Here is a 16,260-nt window from a genome sequence, read left to right as displayed (position 1 = left end):
TTACACACACGAAAACATCTAGAGTTTTCTTCACACACCTCTGTAACCATACCCTTGATAAACTCAGGGGTTTCCCTGCACAGATATAGGAACAAAAAAGATATACATACTCAAAGAAGGGGAGACAGAGGGAGAAGGAGGGTCCCCTTGCAAGTATAATGTCATTACCTTGGGTCTACATTTAGGATACTCGTGGTCACCTGGGAGCACCTTGAAAGAAATCGGTACCCGATCAGCCCTCCGGTTGGCACAGAAGGCATCCCAGACAGCTCGGTGGACGGCATTATAGACCACATCCAGGCCTGTGAGAGTGACGAAAGCCATAGGCCGACAGCATAATTCTACAGGGAAGTCCCACTGTGTAGGGCTCATGTTTAAGATGTCACGGAAACTCTGAAATGCAAACGTTAAAACATTAATAATTAATTTAGTAAAAGCCCATATCCTCATCTAACATATGAACCTCTACCATTCAGGAAATATTACAAAAAGGCAAAAGACTTTGAGTATTTACAAACTGTCGAGCAAATCCAAAAGAAGAGAGCAAATGAGAAAACTTTAACTCTTGAATTGGACCTATTAAAATTTAATAACTACACATGGACAGCACCAGATGGTCAATACCGAAATCAGATTGACTACATTCTTTGCAGCTGAAGATGGAGAAGTTCAATACAGTCAGCAAAAACAAGACCAGGAGCTGACTGTGGCTCAGATCATGAACTCCTTATTGCCAAATTCAGACTTAAATCGAAGAAAGTAGGGAAAACTACTAGACCATTCAGGTATGACCTAAATCAAATCCCTTATGATTATACAGTAGAAGTGACAAGTAGATTCAAGGGACTAGATCTGACAGAGTTCCTGAAGGACTATGGATGGAGGTTTGTGACATTGTACAGGAGGCAGTGATCAAGACCATCCCCAAGAAAAAGAAATACAAAAAGGAATAGTTGTCTGAGAAGGCCTTACAAATAGCTGAGAAAAGAAGAGAAGCTAGAGGCAAAGGAGAAAAGGAAAGATATACCCATCTGAATGCAGAGTTCCAAAGAACAGTAAGGAGAGATAAGAAAGCCTTCCTCAGTGATCAATGCAAAGAAATAGAGGAAAACAATAGAATGGGAGGCTAGAGACCTCTTCAAGAAAATTAAGAGATACTAAGGGAACATTTCATGCAAAGATGGGCACAATAAAGGACAGGAATGGTATGGACCTAACAGAAGCAGAAGATATTAAGAAGAGGTGGCAAGACTACACAGAAGAACTGTACAAAAAGATCTTCATGACCCAGATAACCATGATGGTGAGATCACTCACCTAGAGCCAGACATCCTGGAATGCAAAGTCAAGTGGGCCTTAGGAAGCATCACTGCGAACAAACCTAGTGGAGGTGATGGAATTCCAGTTGAGCTATTTCAAATCCTAAAAGATGATACTGTGAAAGAGCTGGACTCAATATGCCAGCAAATCTGGAAAACTCAGCAGTGGCCACAGGACTGTAAAGATCAGTTTTCATTCCAATCCCAAAGAAAGGCAATGCCAAAGAATGCTCAAACTACCACACAATTGCAGTCATCTCACACGCTAGCAAAGTAATGCTCAAAATTCTCCAAGTCAGGCTTCAACAGTACGTGAACCATGAACTTCCGGATGTTCAAGCTGGATCTGGGAGTCAGAGGAACCAGAAATCAAATTGCCAACATCTACTGGATCACAGAAAAAGCAAGAGAATTCCAGAAAAATATATACTTCTGCTTTATTGATTACTCCAAAGTCTTGACTGTGTAGATCACAACAAACTGTGGAAAATTCTTCAAGAGATGGGACTACCAGACCACCTGACCTGCCTCTTGAGAAATCTGTATGCAGATCAAGAAGCAACAGTTAGAACCGGACATGGAACAATGGACTGGTTCCAAATCTGGAAAGGAGTACGTCAACGGTGTATATTGTCACCCTGCTTATTTAACTTCTATGCAGAGTACATCGTGCACAAGCTGGAATCAAGATTGCCGGGAGAAATATCAAGAACCTCAGGCATGCAGATGATTCCACTCTTATGGCAGAAAGTGAAGAAGAACTAAAGAACCTCTTGATGAAAGTGAAAGAGGAGAGTGAAAAAGTTGGCTTAAAACTCAACATTCAGAAACAAAGATCATGGCATCCAGTCCCATCACTTCAAGGCAAACAGATGGGGAAACAATGACAGACTGTTACTTTCTTGGGCTCCAAAATCACTGCACATGGTGACTGCAGCCATGAAATTAAAAGACGCCTGCTCCTTGAAAGAAAAGTTATGACCAACCTAGACAGCATATTCAAATGCAGAGACACTACTTTGCCGACAAAGGTCCGTCCAGTCACAGTTATGGTTTTTCCAGTAGTCATGTTTGGATGTGAGAGTTGGACTATAAAGAAAGCTGAGCGCAGAACAATTGATGCTTTTCAACTGTGGTGTTGGAGAAGACTCTTGAGACTGCAAGGAGATCCAACCAGTCAATCCTAAAGGAAATCAGTCCTGAATATTCATTGGAAGGACTGGTGCTGAAGCTGAAACTTCAATCCTTTGGCCACCTGATGCGAAGAACTGACTCATTGGAAAAGACGCTGATGCTGGGAAAGATTAAAGGCGGGAGGAGAAGGGGATGACAGAGGATGAGATTGGATGGCATCACTGACTCGATGGACGTGAGTTTAAGCAAGCTCTAGGAGTTGATGATGGACAGGGAAGCCTGGGGTGCTGCAGTCCACGGGGTCACAAAGAATCGGACATGACTGAGCAACTGAACTGAACTGACTGGTATAACATTTTTTAAAAACCTTTCATAGGAAGGACTGATGCTGAAGCTCAATAGTTTGGCCACCTCTTGTGAAGAACTGACTCATTGGAAAAGACCCTGATGCTGGGAAAGATTGAAGGCAGGAGGAGAAGGGGGCGACACAGGATGAGATGGTTGGATGGCATTGCCAACTTGATGGACATGAGTTTGAGCAAGTTCTGAGAGATGGTGAAGGACAGGGAAGCCTGGCGTGCTGCAGTCCATGGGGCTGCAAAGAGTCGGACACTACTGAGCAACTGAACAACAACATGTACGACGGCTGTAGTTAACTTTAAGACAATCACTAGTTCTAGTAACATCTCAAAACCACACAGAACTTCAGGATGAACAGACTAAAAAAGCAGGAGGGTGATCAAACTATCTACTTCAATTATTAAAAATAATATAGTAATGATTGACTTTTACAGTAAAGTACAATTATCTCTAATTTCTCTGTAACTGCTAATGTCTGATTTCCTGAGCTATCATTAAAATTGTAGGCTAATTATCTAAATAGCCATGTTTTCTCATTTCTCCACAATTAATGCAAATACATCACTTAAAGGAAAATCTACAAGGGAAAAATTAATACTGAATGGAACCCTCTAGGAGAACATATTTCTATTGTGTCTGTTAGCTGAGCAGCGGGCTGTATCAATCCAAGATGCACTAAGTTTACAAAAGCAATCGTATAAAGATGTGCTTATTGCGAACGAAATTATCACTGTATTATAAGAATAATTTCTCAAAAAAAAAAAGAATAATTTCTCGTTTCCAAACACCTGTACCATAAGACTGGTTTAAAAGGTGATCTTCACCAGCATGTCATACAGGACTCACACACAATTTCTGTGAGAGGACTTAGGCCACTGAACAGTATTTTTACCTGAAAAGTTGATTTAGGAAAGGCTATTAGGCTTCTCACCTTAGGTACTAAAGGAACACTGGGTACTAGATAAATGGTTTGGAAAGCCTACCAGAAACAACAGATGTCCACAATAGACAGACGTTTCAGAACTGCTTAAACAGATAGTCTGAGGACAGGATTAAGCTATGAGGGCAAAGGACTCCATGTTCAGAAAAACAGCTATTCTAGTTTCAGTGAATTTGGGGTGAAAATAAAAATGAGATGGTTAAAGGACAATCTGAGTACCACTGCTTGATCCCAAAAAGTCTAGATTAGAGCCCTAAATGCCCACTTTCTTTAATAACCCGAGACTCAAAAGAATAGTTGTGGTCCTTGAATATGGGGTGGAAATAAGGAGAAACAGAAATGACTACTAATCATTTAAAATAAAAATCCTGTCCAAGAGAAATATAACATAAACTACTAATACATAAATAACTTCAAATTTTGTAGTAGTCACATTAAAAAGGGATGAAATTAATTTTATTAATATGCTATTTAACCAATGTCCAAAATATTATCAATTCAACATAACTATAAAAGTTACTAATGAAACCTTTTGCCTTTTTTAATACTAAGTCTTTCAAAGTCTGGTGTGTATTGTACACTCAGAGCATGTCTCAATCAGGCTAGTCTATTTCAAATGCCATCTATGGTGACTGGCTATTATACTAAACTATGCAGCTCTAAATGATGGTAACTCTGTACCAAAAATTACCATATAAAAATAAATCAGAAAGTCTTCCCACATACTACCTTAGGAAGTTTTTGCATTTGAAATGGCTATGCCTTATCAGTGGCCAAAAAAAAAAAAATGGGAAGAATATCAGCAAAGGCCAATTGCAGAGATTGTATGGATCTCGATGACAGCCTATAGGAGAAATTTCCAGATCTCCTGGAAGAAACCAATGAGGCAACTAACCAAACTATGATCTAGAAGGAGATGGAGAAGTAGGAAGTAAACACTCTGGATGGGAGAGAAAGTAGTGCAAGGGGAGTAGTCTGGAAGCTGGCGTGATCATACAATTACAAGGAAGACTCTCAGAAAGAATGCATGAGTGCTACGTCGCTTCAGTCATGTCCGACTCTTTGCGACCCCATGGACTGTAACCCACCAGGTTCCTCTGTCCACGGGATTCTCCAGGCAAGAATACTGGAGTTGGGTGGCCATGCCCTCCTCGAGGGGATCTTCCCGATCCAGGGACCAAACCCACCAACCTCAGGCCTCCGGCATTGGCGGATGGGTTCTTTACCACTAGCGCCACCAGCAATGATAGACGGCAAAGAAAGGTGATCTAGTCAAAGTGGCAGGTAATAAGAATAATAATAATGCAGTCCCTATTTTTTAGTTAACGGAGGTTCAGGATGCGCAGGACACAAGGCCGGTAAGGATGGGATTCAACCATGCCCAATTACAAAAACGATCAAAAGAGGAACGACAGCCTGGGGCCGAGACGGTGAAACAAAAGTTGATGCTGAGGTTGTGAAGCAATAGCCCGACTTAGGAAAGACATGCCCCCCACCCCGCCCCTCACGGTGCAGAATCTTGCTCCCGGGGCTCAAATGAAGAAGCGCTGCAGTCCTAAAGGCAGACGCTCACCTTCCTCCTCTCCTCCCCACCCCACCCCCTTTAAAGCTGGGGCGTCTTTTCTTTAGCAGGTAAAAGAGAAATGCACTCGCTGATGCTGTAGGAAACCACAGTCCCCCCTACCCAAAAAAAAAAAAAAAAACCAAAACACAGCATATTTAGACGCTAGCAATGTCCCTCGGCGGTTTCCCCCGGCTCCGAAGGTCTTCCAACCCGGACTCACCCAGGTCGCACCTCCCGGGCCCGCTGCGGCTGTGGCCGGTCACCACCAGCTGGCGGAGGACGAGAGGAAGAAGGCAGAAATGTCACAAAACGCCGCCGGGAGGGGGGTTGCCGTCGTCCCTGCCGCCGCCGCCCCTGCGCCGGGGGCCAGCAAGCTAAACTTCCCAGGACCCACCTGCGCAGGCACAGGAAGCACTTTCCGGACCTGACTGACAGCGCTGTGCACCAATCGCAGCCCCGGAACTGGACGCCGCTCCCGGAAACGTAAGGAAGGGGCTCCCCGTCCTAGAGGAGAAGGAGCTGGGGGGCGGGGAAAGGAGGAGCCAATCGGAGCAGCGGGAAGGAGGAGAGGGCGGGGCTTTTGCGGTCACCGCCCCGCTGCCGCTCCTCCAAGTCCCCCGGCGCCCCGGCGGCCGCGGCCTCCCGGTCCCCCGCCCGCGGCCCCACGGCTCTGCTCACCCCGGGCATCGGGGGCGCGCGACTCTTCTGCCGCGCGAAGCGTGTGTCTCAGCAGCCCAGGGCGCCGGAGAGGGAGTGGCCCCGGCCTCGGGGCCACGGCCCTTGCTTCCTTTTCGTTGTCGCGAAACGCCGTGCGCCCCGTGACCGGGGCGATGGGTGCCAACGAGGACCAGGAGGTGAGTCCGGGCTGGACGCCCCCTCCCCGCGCAGGCGCGGTGCCCGTCTCCGCCCGCTCGTGCCCTTCGCTCCGAAGGCGGCAGTCTGGTTGGAGCAGCCCCAAGTTTGCAGGCGTCCTGCGGGGAGAGGCCCCGGCACGCCTGCCGGGATGGGGGGCCCGCCTCTGCTTTTTCTCCACCACCACCCCCACCCGCCCCGCAGTTTTAGATTTTTGCAAAGCCGGGGATCCGCCCCGCACCCCCAGGTCTCTTGATAATAAGGGCGAGTGTCCTTGGCCCGCAAGCCGGTGCACTTGGTTGGCCTTAAACCCCGGAGTTGTTATTTAGCGCCCGGTTTGGAGTTAGGCTCCTTGGAGTCCCGTCTCCTTTACATCTTAGAATCTGTTGTTGGCCGGCAGAGAAAGTTAATTGAGTTAGTTAGATTTCTGGTGCAGGGAAGTAATGGCCCTAGTGTCTTCTGGCCATATGGCTTGGTAGAAGGAATCATTTATCCACCTGATGTTTTCCAGTAGATACGAAGTCAGTTTTGAGCATCCATGTACTAGGGGAGTTGTATGGTTTACACTCAGGTATTTTCTCATGAAATGCCACTTTGACATTGAATCATATGACCTGAGAGTCGGAAGGGATGCTCCAGGTCATCTCTAGAGGGAGCTTCTAAATGTGTAATGTGTACAGATAAGAAGAACGGTCTACAAACATAAAAGGACAGTCCCAGGGCTGCACAGTGAGTTTGTAGTAAAATCGGGTGTAGAATCCCCGTCTCCTAGATAAATAATCCCAATCTCACTCTTCATTTAGAATATACTGCTTGAAAGTTAGCACTTTTATCAGTACATGATAGAAGTAATGGAATCTCGGGGTTGGAAGTTACCTTTAAAGAAGGCCCACAAGCCATGATGTCTAAATGCTACTAAAATACTCTTGCCAGATTAGTTTCTAAGCTAAGGCTTGAACAGTTCTAACTGTGAAGCTGCAGGGTACGGTGTAATGTTTCTCTGTTTGGCCCAGAGACCCCCACCTAGAACCATTTGGGCAATTGTTAGTAAAACTGATGCCTGCTCTGTCTCATATACACTGAATCAAAATTCCTGTGGTGAGAACCAGATCTCCATTTAACAATAAAATGCGGTTCTTCTTTCATAGGGCCGATCTTCAGATGTTTGAAGATCATTTTCCTGCCCAGTTTTTCAGACCTCCTCTTCTCACACTGACTGGTTCCTTTTAGCTTTTCTCCATTTGTTCTTTCTTATTAGGTCTGTCAGTCTTCTAGAATTGTGTGTCTGTGGACATATTATAAGTTTATGTTCTATTTCTCATCCATTTGTACGATTAAACAAAACCCTTTTCTAATCCATTTGTATGATTAAACAAAACCCTTTTAATTCATTTCTTTCAGATGGAACTGGAGGCATTACGCTCTATTTATGAAGGAGATGAAAGTTTCCGGGAATTAAGTCCAGTTTCATTTCAATACAGGGTAAGACCTGGCATGAATAGGAGCACTTACTACTTTGTTGGGAAGCTGTTTTTTAAAATGCTGTTGGTTTTTTTTAATTTAGTGGCTTACATTTACCCTGTCTTTGGATTTGCTGACACATTTAAATGAAAATGAAAACTCATCACCATGACATCAGTTATTTTAAAACTTTGAAAACTTAATTCAGAAGCTTTTTCAAACTAAGATAAATGTGTTTTTATTGTAACAGAAATATAAAACATTAGAAATGGAAGAAACGTTAGAAATTGTGGTTTTTACCTTCTAATCTTATAGATAGCATCTCCGCCCTGACTTCCCAAGTTCCACAGTGATATTGATAAATGTTAGGGTTAAAATCCAGGTCTCTAGGCCAACGCCTAGTTTTCTTTTTACTGCTTTACAACTTAGTCAAGAAAAGTTGATATTTTTGAAGTTCTGTATTGTCAACATATGTGAATATTTTTCGCATATGTGAAATGTCAATTTTTCTTTAAAATACAGGTTGCTTATAATTCTTTTTCAGCGTGGAACAGCACCAGTATTTGATTTCATAAACAAATAATATAAACCATTTATCCAAACTGTTAAGTAGTGGCGGGTGGTCGGGGAAGGTTTTTTTGTAAGAGACTTAAAGGTTTATGGTTGTTGACATTGTCACCATTTAAAAGAAATTGAGAAATGGTCCTTATACATGATTGTTATCAACCTCACAAGAAATAAATCCTTTATAGTTATTTCCTTCAGAAACTCCCCTCTCTGCTCAGTGCCTCTCGATTCCCTTTCAAGCTCCACAGTCCTCACACCAGCCCACATGAAGAATAGCAGAAACTTCGTGGCCAAAGGTAACAGGGAAGTTAAGCACTAGGCCCTTCTCTTTGCATCCAGTCGCCTCCCCAGACTTCCCCATCCATGGCCCCCCCCAGCCCTAGCGAATGGAAGGGCACCCCGTCCTCCCCCGATGTCTGCACTGACACCAGCAGTTACTCTCTGAGGATGTTGCAGGATACGTGGGGGTCCTGTCGGGTAGACACTGATGGATTTATACGCAGTGAAGCGTGCGTGAGTGTTCATTGTTTTATTCCAGTTTTTCTGTAAAAGCTTTCAAAGTGAAAAGCTGGGGAAAGCAAAAGAAAAAAGATATCTGTAAGCAACTCAGGGCAAATAGGATGTCGAAAGATATAAGCTTCCAATCATAAGTCCTGGGAATATTGTATACAGCATGGTGACCACAGTTGATAATACCCTATTGTGTAGTTGAAAGTTTCTGGGAGAGTAGATCATAAAAGTTCTCATCATAACAACAAAAAAAACCTGTAACTGTGTGTGTGGATGGATGTTAACTAAAGTCATTGTGGTGATCATTTTGCAGTGTATACAAATGTCAAACCATTATGTCATGCACCTGAAACTAACATAATCTATGTCAATTACACCTCAAAAATAGAATAAATAAAAAAAGAAAAACTTTTTTAAGAGTTGTCCTCTAGGCTAAGGCACTCCTTCCTTATCTCTTTGCCCTTTCTTTATTTCTCTGAATTTTACGTTTCATTTTCTAGCTTCTTGGGATTGTGCTAACACCTATCTATTTACATGTTCTTAATGTCTATTATGATTTAGCAATTGGAAAACTGAAGGGAAAGATAAGGTATTTCAAGTGTGTGGATTTTACTTTATCTATTCTCTTCCTGTTCTCCATGGTTGTTGTCTTACCTTTGTCCTCAGAAATCTTTGATGGTATAAAAACTGTACATATAAGACATATAGTTGTTGGGAAAGACTGGAGGCAGGCCGTGGACATCAACAAAAGCTGTTAAAACAGCCTCAGAGTGGGTTAAAAGTCACACACGTTTACACTGCCCTCACCCTCGGCAGGATCTTAGCTCGTCCCCTTGAACTTTTCAAAATAATGACATTTCTTATCTGATCACGAGCTTTGGAAGGGGTCATCATTCTAACGAACATCATTTATTATTCTTTGTAGAACTTTTTACAAGTCTAAGATTCCCCTTTTCTTCAGATAGGTGAAAACGGAGATCCCAAAGCCTTCCTCATAGAGATTTCCTGGACAGAAACCTATCCGCAGACCCCTCCCATCATATCCATGAATGCCTTTTTTAATAACACCATGTGAGTACTGTTTTGTTGTCATTTCAGTCGTGGTAACTCCCTCTTTACTCTTCTCTTAGTGGTGTATTTCTTGTGCGTTGCAGATCGTCAGACGTAAAACAGAGCATACTAGCCAAGTTACAGGAGGCGGTGGAAGTCCACCTCGGGACAGCCATGACCTACACGCTGTTTGAATACGCCAAGGACAATAAGGAGCAGTTCATGGAGAACCATCATCCCATTCATTCTGCTGTGAGCAGGGGATTCGGCTTTTGCCACGTTTTGTTTGTTTTGGTTTTATTCTACTAGTGATTCATTTTTACTAGTTATTTATTTATTTTTTTAATTGGAAGGAGACTTTGTTTTTGATGGGGTTTTTTTTTTTTAGTTTTACTAATTTATTCGGCTGTGCTGGGCCTTCCTTGCTGCACAGGCTGTTCCCTAGTTGCGGTGCACGGGCTTCTCATCGTGGCGGCTTCTGTTCTCGCGGAGTTCGGGTCTCCGACATCTCCACGTCGGTAGTTGCAGCTCCAGGGCTCTAGAGAAAAGCTCAGTAGTTGTGGTCCACGGGCTTAGCTGCTGCTCCACTGGTGGGATCGTCCCAGATCAGGGGTCAAACCGGTGTCTCCTGCATTGGCAGGCGGATTATTTAACCACTGAGCCACCACGAGAGCCTGGAAGGAGACTTTGTAGTAGATGCAAAATGATAGTTAGAGCTGGACCGAGAGGCAGCTAGAGGAGCAGAGAAGGGCAGTGCCTCCCGCCCTGGGAGCACGACCACGTGGCCCTGAGAATGCTCTCTTCGCTCGTGACTCTAGGCAGGTTTCTTAACCTTGCAATGCTCAGCTTTGTCATCTGTAAGATGGGAGCTATAATAGTAGTTACCTCATAAGATTGTACTCAGAATCAAATGAGTGATATATGCACAACATTTACAGTAATGCTTGGCACCTGGTAAGCATTTTCAGTTTTGTCTGTCTCAAATATTTAAAAATTTTCCTTCATTTTCTCTGGGAACCAGAAGGCTCTAAGTAGCCACATGTGATTTTTCTAAAGACATATTTAAGCTTTCAAATAATAGCACATTAACTGAGTTGTAAAATTACCTGGGCACTTCAGAGCTTTAGGATAATCCTGGCATCAGATCTTCTTTCTCAAGGAACTGGTGATAAGAGTGTAACTAATATTATGTTTTTCAGTGTGAACTTTTAGGAGAGTGAAACCAGTCATGTGCTGAGCTTCCTGACCTGATTAATGAATATAATAATGAAGGATTCTTTTGCTTCACAGACCTAAAATTGTCAGCTCGTTTCAGGATGTGGACATATTTAGTGTAATTCGATAAGCTTGAGCAAGAGTCTAAGAATTATTTCTTTTTTTCTAGACATCCATAAGCAATATCATCTCAGTTGAAACCCCTAGCACAGCCCCATCAAGTAAGAAAAAAGATAAAAAGGAACAACTTTCAAAAGCCCAGAAACGTAAGCTGGCAGATAAAACAGGTTTGTGTTATTTTTTTTCTTTTATGACACATTTGACTGCTTTTTGATGTGATATGGGTGCCTAGTAAGTATTCTTTAGATTTAGAAGATTGGTTCTCTGCACTCTTTATTCTTGAACCATTTGGATCAGAGACAGTTTTAGGTCACAAATATGTATTGAAACTATTTACTACTACTTTACCACAAGAGAGGAGCATTTAAGAAGAAGGTGAAGTGGCAAAGCATACATGAGTCTGAATACTGTAGAATATTAGAAGAGTGAGCAAATATGTGTCCTACTGGTACCCTCTCTGACATGTCTGGTATTTTCCTGTTTGTTTACCTTTATGACAGATAAGTATATTGTTGATCTTTTTTTTTGAAACACAGCTTGCATTTGAAATGAAGTCTGGTCTACCATCAGATCATAACACAATAAATAATGGTTTTTTCTGTAGTTGATCTATTTATATAACTCACAAAACAGCACACCGACCCAACTTATTTCATTAAGCAAGGACCTTATATAAAGCAGGGAAGTTGTACACGGGCATCAAACTAATTAATTAGCTTCTCTTCCTGGCATTACCAGCTCACCTCCATCTTTTTCCATGATGTCAGGTTTTGTCTTGAATGGGAAGAGGATAAATAAGAAAGGCAGCACATCTAAAACCTTGCAAGTATTCCCGGGGGAACCGTGCTTTCAGTGCAGAATGATGATAAGCTCTTTTTCCGCCTTAATAATAAATTATTTAAATTTTTAGTCCATTTGTGGTATAGAATAGTATAGAAAAATCTTACTTAAATTTAAATATTACTGATTGATCTTAGCAATAAAGTTACTGTTTTTATGCTCTAGATCACAAAGGAGAACTTCCTCGAGGATGGAACTGGGTTGATGTGGTGAAAGTATGTAACGTTTGTTCTTATCTTCAAAAGATTCTTACAGTTACTGCTGTCAAGTAATGAAATTTATGTCTTCCGTTTTCTCCCCCATCAATCTTTGCATTGGACTGGGATGTCTGTTTCCTTTTTCACATTCAGCATGTAAGTATTTTTGAAATATCCTTCACATTTTTCTCTTCCCTGGCCCCTCAGTTTTAGGATTTCTTTTTTTAAATAGTGGAAAATCTATAGAAGTAAGTTATAACTACAATAAAATGTGACTGTTAATGTAAGACTTGACTCTAATTATAGATAATATGGAATTTGAAGGAACAAGTCATGAAAAGGAGTGCTTTGATTTCTTAGTGGAGGTGAAGTAGTTTTTTTAGGACAGACCCCCGAAATCTGGTTGCCCACCATCCTCAAAGAAGTTTTTTTGTTTCTGTTGTGCAGAATTGTTTACTTTCCACTTAGAATTTTCGGCCCACTTCTCTCAGTATTTGCCTTGCATTCCTTGTCAACAGATCCTAACACAGCGAGTTAATGCCCTCCCTATCTGGGAATTTGTGAAATGAGTTTTCATGCCAATTAGTGTCACTGTGCCGTGTGAAGTAATTCCTGTGATCCAAAGTTAGGATCAATGAGGACCCACAAATACGGGTAATTTAAAAGCAGTGTTTTCTTAGTTTATTTTGAAGCCAGCTATTTGGACCTTTTCTGTAGAAACTATTTGAAGCAATTTATGTGGTTCTGAAACCTAGTACACAATCATCTGAGACTGAGGAGCCATGAGCTGCAATTGGAATAAAGAAACTCAGTATAGACAGACCTCGTTTTCCCGCAGTTCACTTTGCTTCATCGATACCATTTTGTACAAATTGAAGGTTTGTGGCAATCTTGCATTGTCAAATGAGGATTTGTATTTTTTAGCAATTAAGTATTTTTTTGATAAAGGCGTGTGCATTGTTCTTATATACATAATGCAACAGTATAGTGTAAACATAACTTATATTCACTGGGAAGCCAGAAAATTTGTGTGACTTGATTTATTGTGATGTTTGCTTTACCATGGTAGTCTAAAACCCAACCCACAAGATTTGAGGTTGACCTTTATTTCTTATCATCTTCTTGGGCAAGAGTCTGACCCTGCAGTTCAAGAGTTGTATCATTTTCAAAATTGTAAGAATTGCCTGGGTAAGGTGATAAATCTTAACATTTTTTCTTACCACAATTTAAAAATTTTAGAATTTATTGTTTGTAAAAAAAAAAAACAAGAATATCATTCATTTTATAAATGGCACCTTTTGTATACTCTTGTTTCCAATTTATTTCTTGGAAAGCTTCAAGGAATTTTTTTTACTTTTTCTGTTGAGGTTATGTTATCAAAGAATCCTGTTTAAAATAGCTGAGCCTGAAGTTAAAAAACATTAGTATTTCCACGTGGTGAAATCTTTAGGTGATACAAGTTACCTGAACCCTGTTGCCTGTTCTGTTAACTATAAATGTTGACTTTTGATTTTACGTGGAAAAAGTGAACTCAGATAAGACGATAGCTTAAACTTGTTGAATATTTGTTTTCATCTTTTTTTGTAGTTGAGCAAAACTGGCTCTAAAGACGATGAATAGCCCTTGGAATCCGAGACAAGGGAAGAGCATCCTTTAATAAGTAAACGGGGTTCAAAATCTTTCATTACTCTTTTCTGGTATTGAGGTGGCTTTTTGTAAAACAATTGTTTTGTATGTTTCTTATGTAAAAAAAAAATGTTTCAAGTTGAAAGTAAAGGAATCTGGTTGTATTAAATTATTTTCACAAACTTGCCTTAATAAAAGGTGAAAATGTTACTGTTTAGTATAATACTTTATGGAACCAATTATAAACGGACAAATGCAAGGAATTACAAATAATCAATGTCAATTTATGTGATCTTATTCCGGTGGATATGATATTTCTTAAAGGAGTTTTAAGCTCTTTTCAAATTCTTATCCCAATGGAGAATATGAATGAACAATGTGTTCACAGTATGATCTGTATTAATAGGCTTCTCGTCTTTAAGTCTTTGTTCCTTCTTTCTTTTAATTACTGAAGCATAAATTGCTTCAGAGAGATTTAAATACTAGTATTTGAACTTTATATGTAATATTCTTTCTAGGTCCTTTTTATTTTTCAAGGGTGAACTGCTTTTTAAGAAATATATATCTGTTAATATTTCTGATTTGGGTAATGATGTTTGATCCTGAGAGCTTTCAATAATATGTGGAATCAGAGAAAGGAAAAAAAAAAGATCTGCCAAATACTTTGGAAAATATTTGAATAAACGTGCTGGTTCCCATTTAAACCATTTCTCTTTGCTGCATATACCTAGATGGGAGTAAAAGATGCCTTAATATTTAATTTTTATATTGTTAAAGACAGCGGTTTTAATAAATTACTATTTATCCATTGTGTATTTTTAGTTGTTTGGTAACTGAGTTCTTCTAAGTGGTTTCACATAAAACTACATTTTAAGCCTTGTGCATTTTCCAGTACCCAAATGTATGTCTCAGCCCAGGCATCCGTGTACAAATAGACATAGAAGTCTTTCAAATGCTGAACTGTAGTACTTGCTGGATTTTTTTTTTTAAGTCATTAACAGAGGAAACTATTAGTGCAGTTTTAGCAGGAAGTTACTGACATGTATGTGAGATAATATATGCTCCCCAGCTTCAAAAATGCTTAGACTACTGCCGTGGTTTCTTTAAAGGTCATCTGTTGGTCCCTCAAGTTATATCTGTGCAGCTTGAATCTGAGTTTCTAAAGAAGCATAAACTTTTAAAGACGTTTCCTTAGCAAAAGAGCAGATTGTCGTAGCCGTGGTTTTTGCTAGGTTCACATAGGTGTCAGTTCAATCGCTTGAATTCTAACATAAGCATAACTACAGTGAAGAAGCTCAGTCTCATTTTTAAATGCTGAATCACATTTTTATTGCTTGGATTAATCCAATGGAGACATCTAAATTGAGGACCACTGGAATATGCTAACTTTTGTTTTTGTGTTGTATGCGTAGTTTCTGTTGTGCCAATTTGCTTGTTTTTTGAAGAAACAGAAATTGCTACATCTGCTAGTAGGAAAAAAATGCTTTGTTTTATGCAGAAGATTCTGAAATTATTCAGGTGTGTCGTGGTTCATAGATTACAAAGAATGATGCTAGTTAAATGCCAGTGAACTATTTTTACTCTTTTTGTATGAAATGTACAAATTCCAGGGGACGATGGTGGCAGCGGTGCGTCTTCCTACCTTACGTAAAACTCTTGAACATCCTCATCAAGGTTGCCATCATCTGGTTAATCCTCCCAGTATATTTTCTCAAAGTCTGTTTACGTAAAATTGTATGGAATAATGTAACAAGCAATAAACCTGAATCACACCCGGTGACATTTCTGTATGTCTTATTTCGCGTCATTTGAGAGAGAACTGTTGGTTTTATAACTGCTCTGACTTACAATGCAAAATATACCATCCAGCTAGAAATGGTGCAAAATGTTGGACCCCACCCCCCAAAAAAAAGGATTTTTTAAATGAGCTGATGAGAGGGTAAGAAATACCCAGCATCTAAAAAGTTACATGCAAGTTGAAAACCTTTAGTTCTCACAGCCTGGGGGGCCCAGAAGACCGGAGATGAAGTCCAGGATCAGCTCAGGGCAGAGAGACACACAGACACCGCACACATGAGGCTGGGACTGGCCCTCGTGGGGCCCCTGGGGAAGAGTTCTCGTCTTGAACGTTGGTTCTGGATGGAGCGGTAAATGTCGGTATACATACATGTGCTCTCCTGCAACTCAGAGCAAGTTGTCTCACTCTTTGGTTTCAGCCTAAATTCCTCCCCGCTGTGGTGGTGGTGGTGGTGGGGTCGCTAAGTCGGGTCTGACTCTTGGAACCCCATAGACCGTAGCCGGCCAGGCTCCTCCATCCATGGGATTTTCCAGGCAAGAATACTGGAGTGGGTTGCCGTTTCCTTCTCCAGGGGATCGTCCCAACCCAGGGATTGAACCCGGGTCTCCTGCACTGCAAGCAGATTCTTTACTGACTGAGCTGCCATCTCAAAAAAAAAAAAAAAAAACCCCTCAACCCAGGATGGTAAGGAGTGGATAGAACCTCTG

At 41.2% G+C, this 16,260-nt stretch overlaps 2 protein-coding genes across 7 annotated transcripts in view; one reads left to right on the top strand and one right to left on the bottom strand.

Annotated features, from left to right (window-relative positions):
• Positions 1–5,886, bottom strand: part of TRAPPC11 (trafficking protein particle complex subunit 11) — a 36,227-nt gene extending 30,341 nt beyond the window's left edge. For 2 of the 5 annotated variants that reach the window (XM_043454195.1, XM_043454198.1), the window contains exons 1-2: positions 5,538–5,705; positions 169–393 (exon numbers count right to left, since the gene is read on the bottom strand). In XM_043454195.1, the coding sequence (XP_043310130.1) occupies positions 169–372 (204 nt within the window). In that variant the 5' untranslated portion in view covers positions 373–393; positions 5,538–5,705. The other 3 variants (XM_043454196.1, XM_043454200.1, XM_043454199.1) reach the window with 3 other exon arrangements.
• Positions 5,887–5,929: 43 nt separating this feature from the next.
• On the top strand, positions 5,930–15,532 carry RWDD4 (RWD domain containing 4). 2 transcript variants are annotated; one of them, XM_043454201.1, is made up of 8 exons: positions 5,930–6,171; positions 7,571–7,651; positions 9,669–9,778; positions 9,862–10,009; positions 11,142–11,259; positions 12,098–12,147; positions 12,283–12,285; positions 13,717–15,532. In XM_043454201.1, exons 1-8 carry the CDS (start codon positions 6,148–6,150, stop codon positions 13,747–13,749), a joined length of 567 nt encoding a protein of 188 aa, XP_043310136.1. In that variant the 5' UTR covers positions 5,930–6,147; the 3' UTR covers positions 13,750–15,532. The 2 variants fall into 2 exon arrangements, with proteins under 2 accessions (XP_043310136.1, XP_043310137.1); XM_043454202.1 differs by having other exon boundaries at positions 5,931–6,171; positions 9,673–9,778.
• Positions 15,533–16,260: the final 728 nt, after the last annotated feature.

The sequence above is a fragment of the Cervus canadensis genome, chromosome 31 (genome assembly GCF_019320065.1).
Source record: "Cervus canadensis isolate Bull #8, Minnesota chromosome 31, ASM1932006v1, whole genome shotgun sequence".
Lineage (NCBI taxonomy): Eukaryota > Metazoa > Chordata > Mammalia > Artiodactyla > Cervidae > Cervus > Cervus canadensis.
The sequence above is the reverse complement of the archived record's forward strand: the minus strand, read 5'-3'. Positions and strand labels throughout refer to the sequence as shown.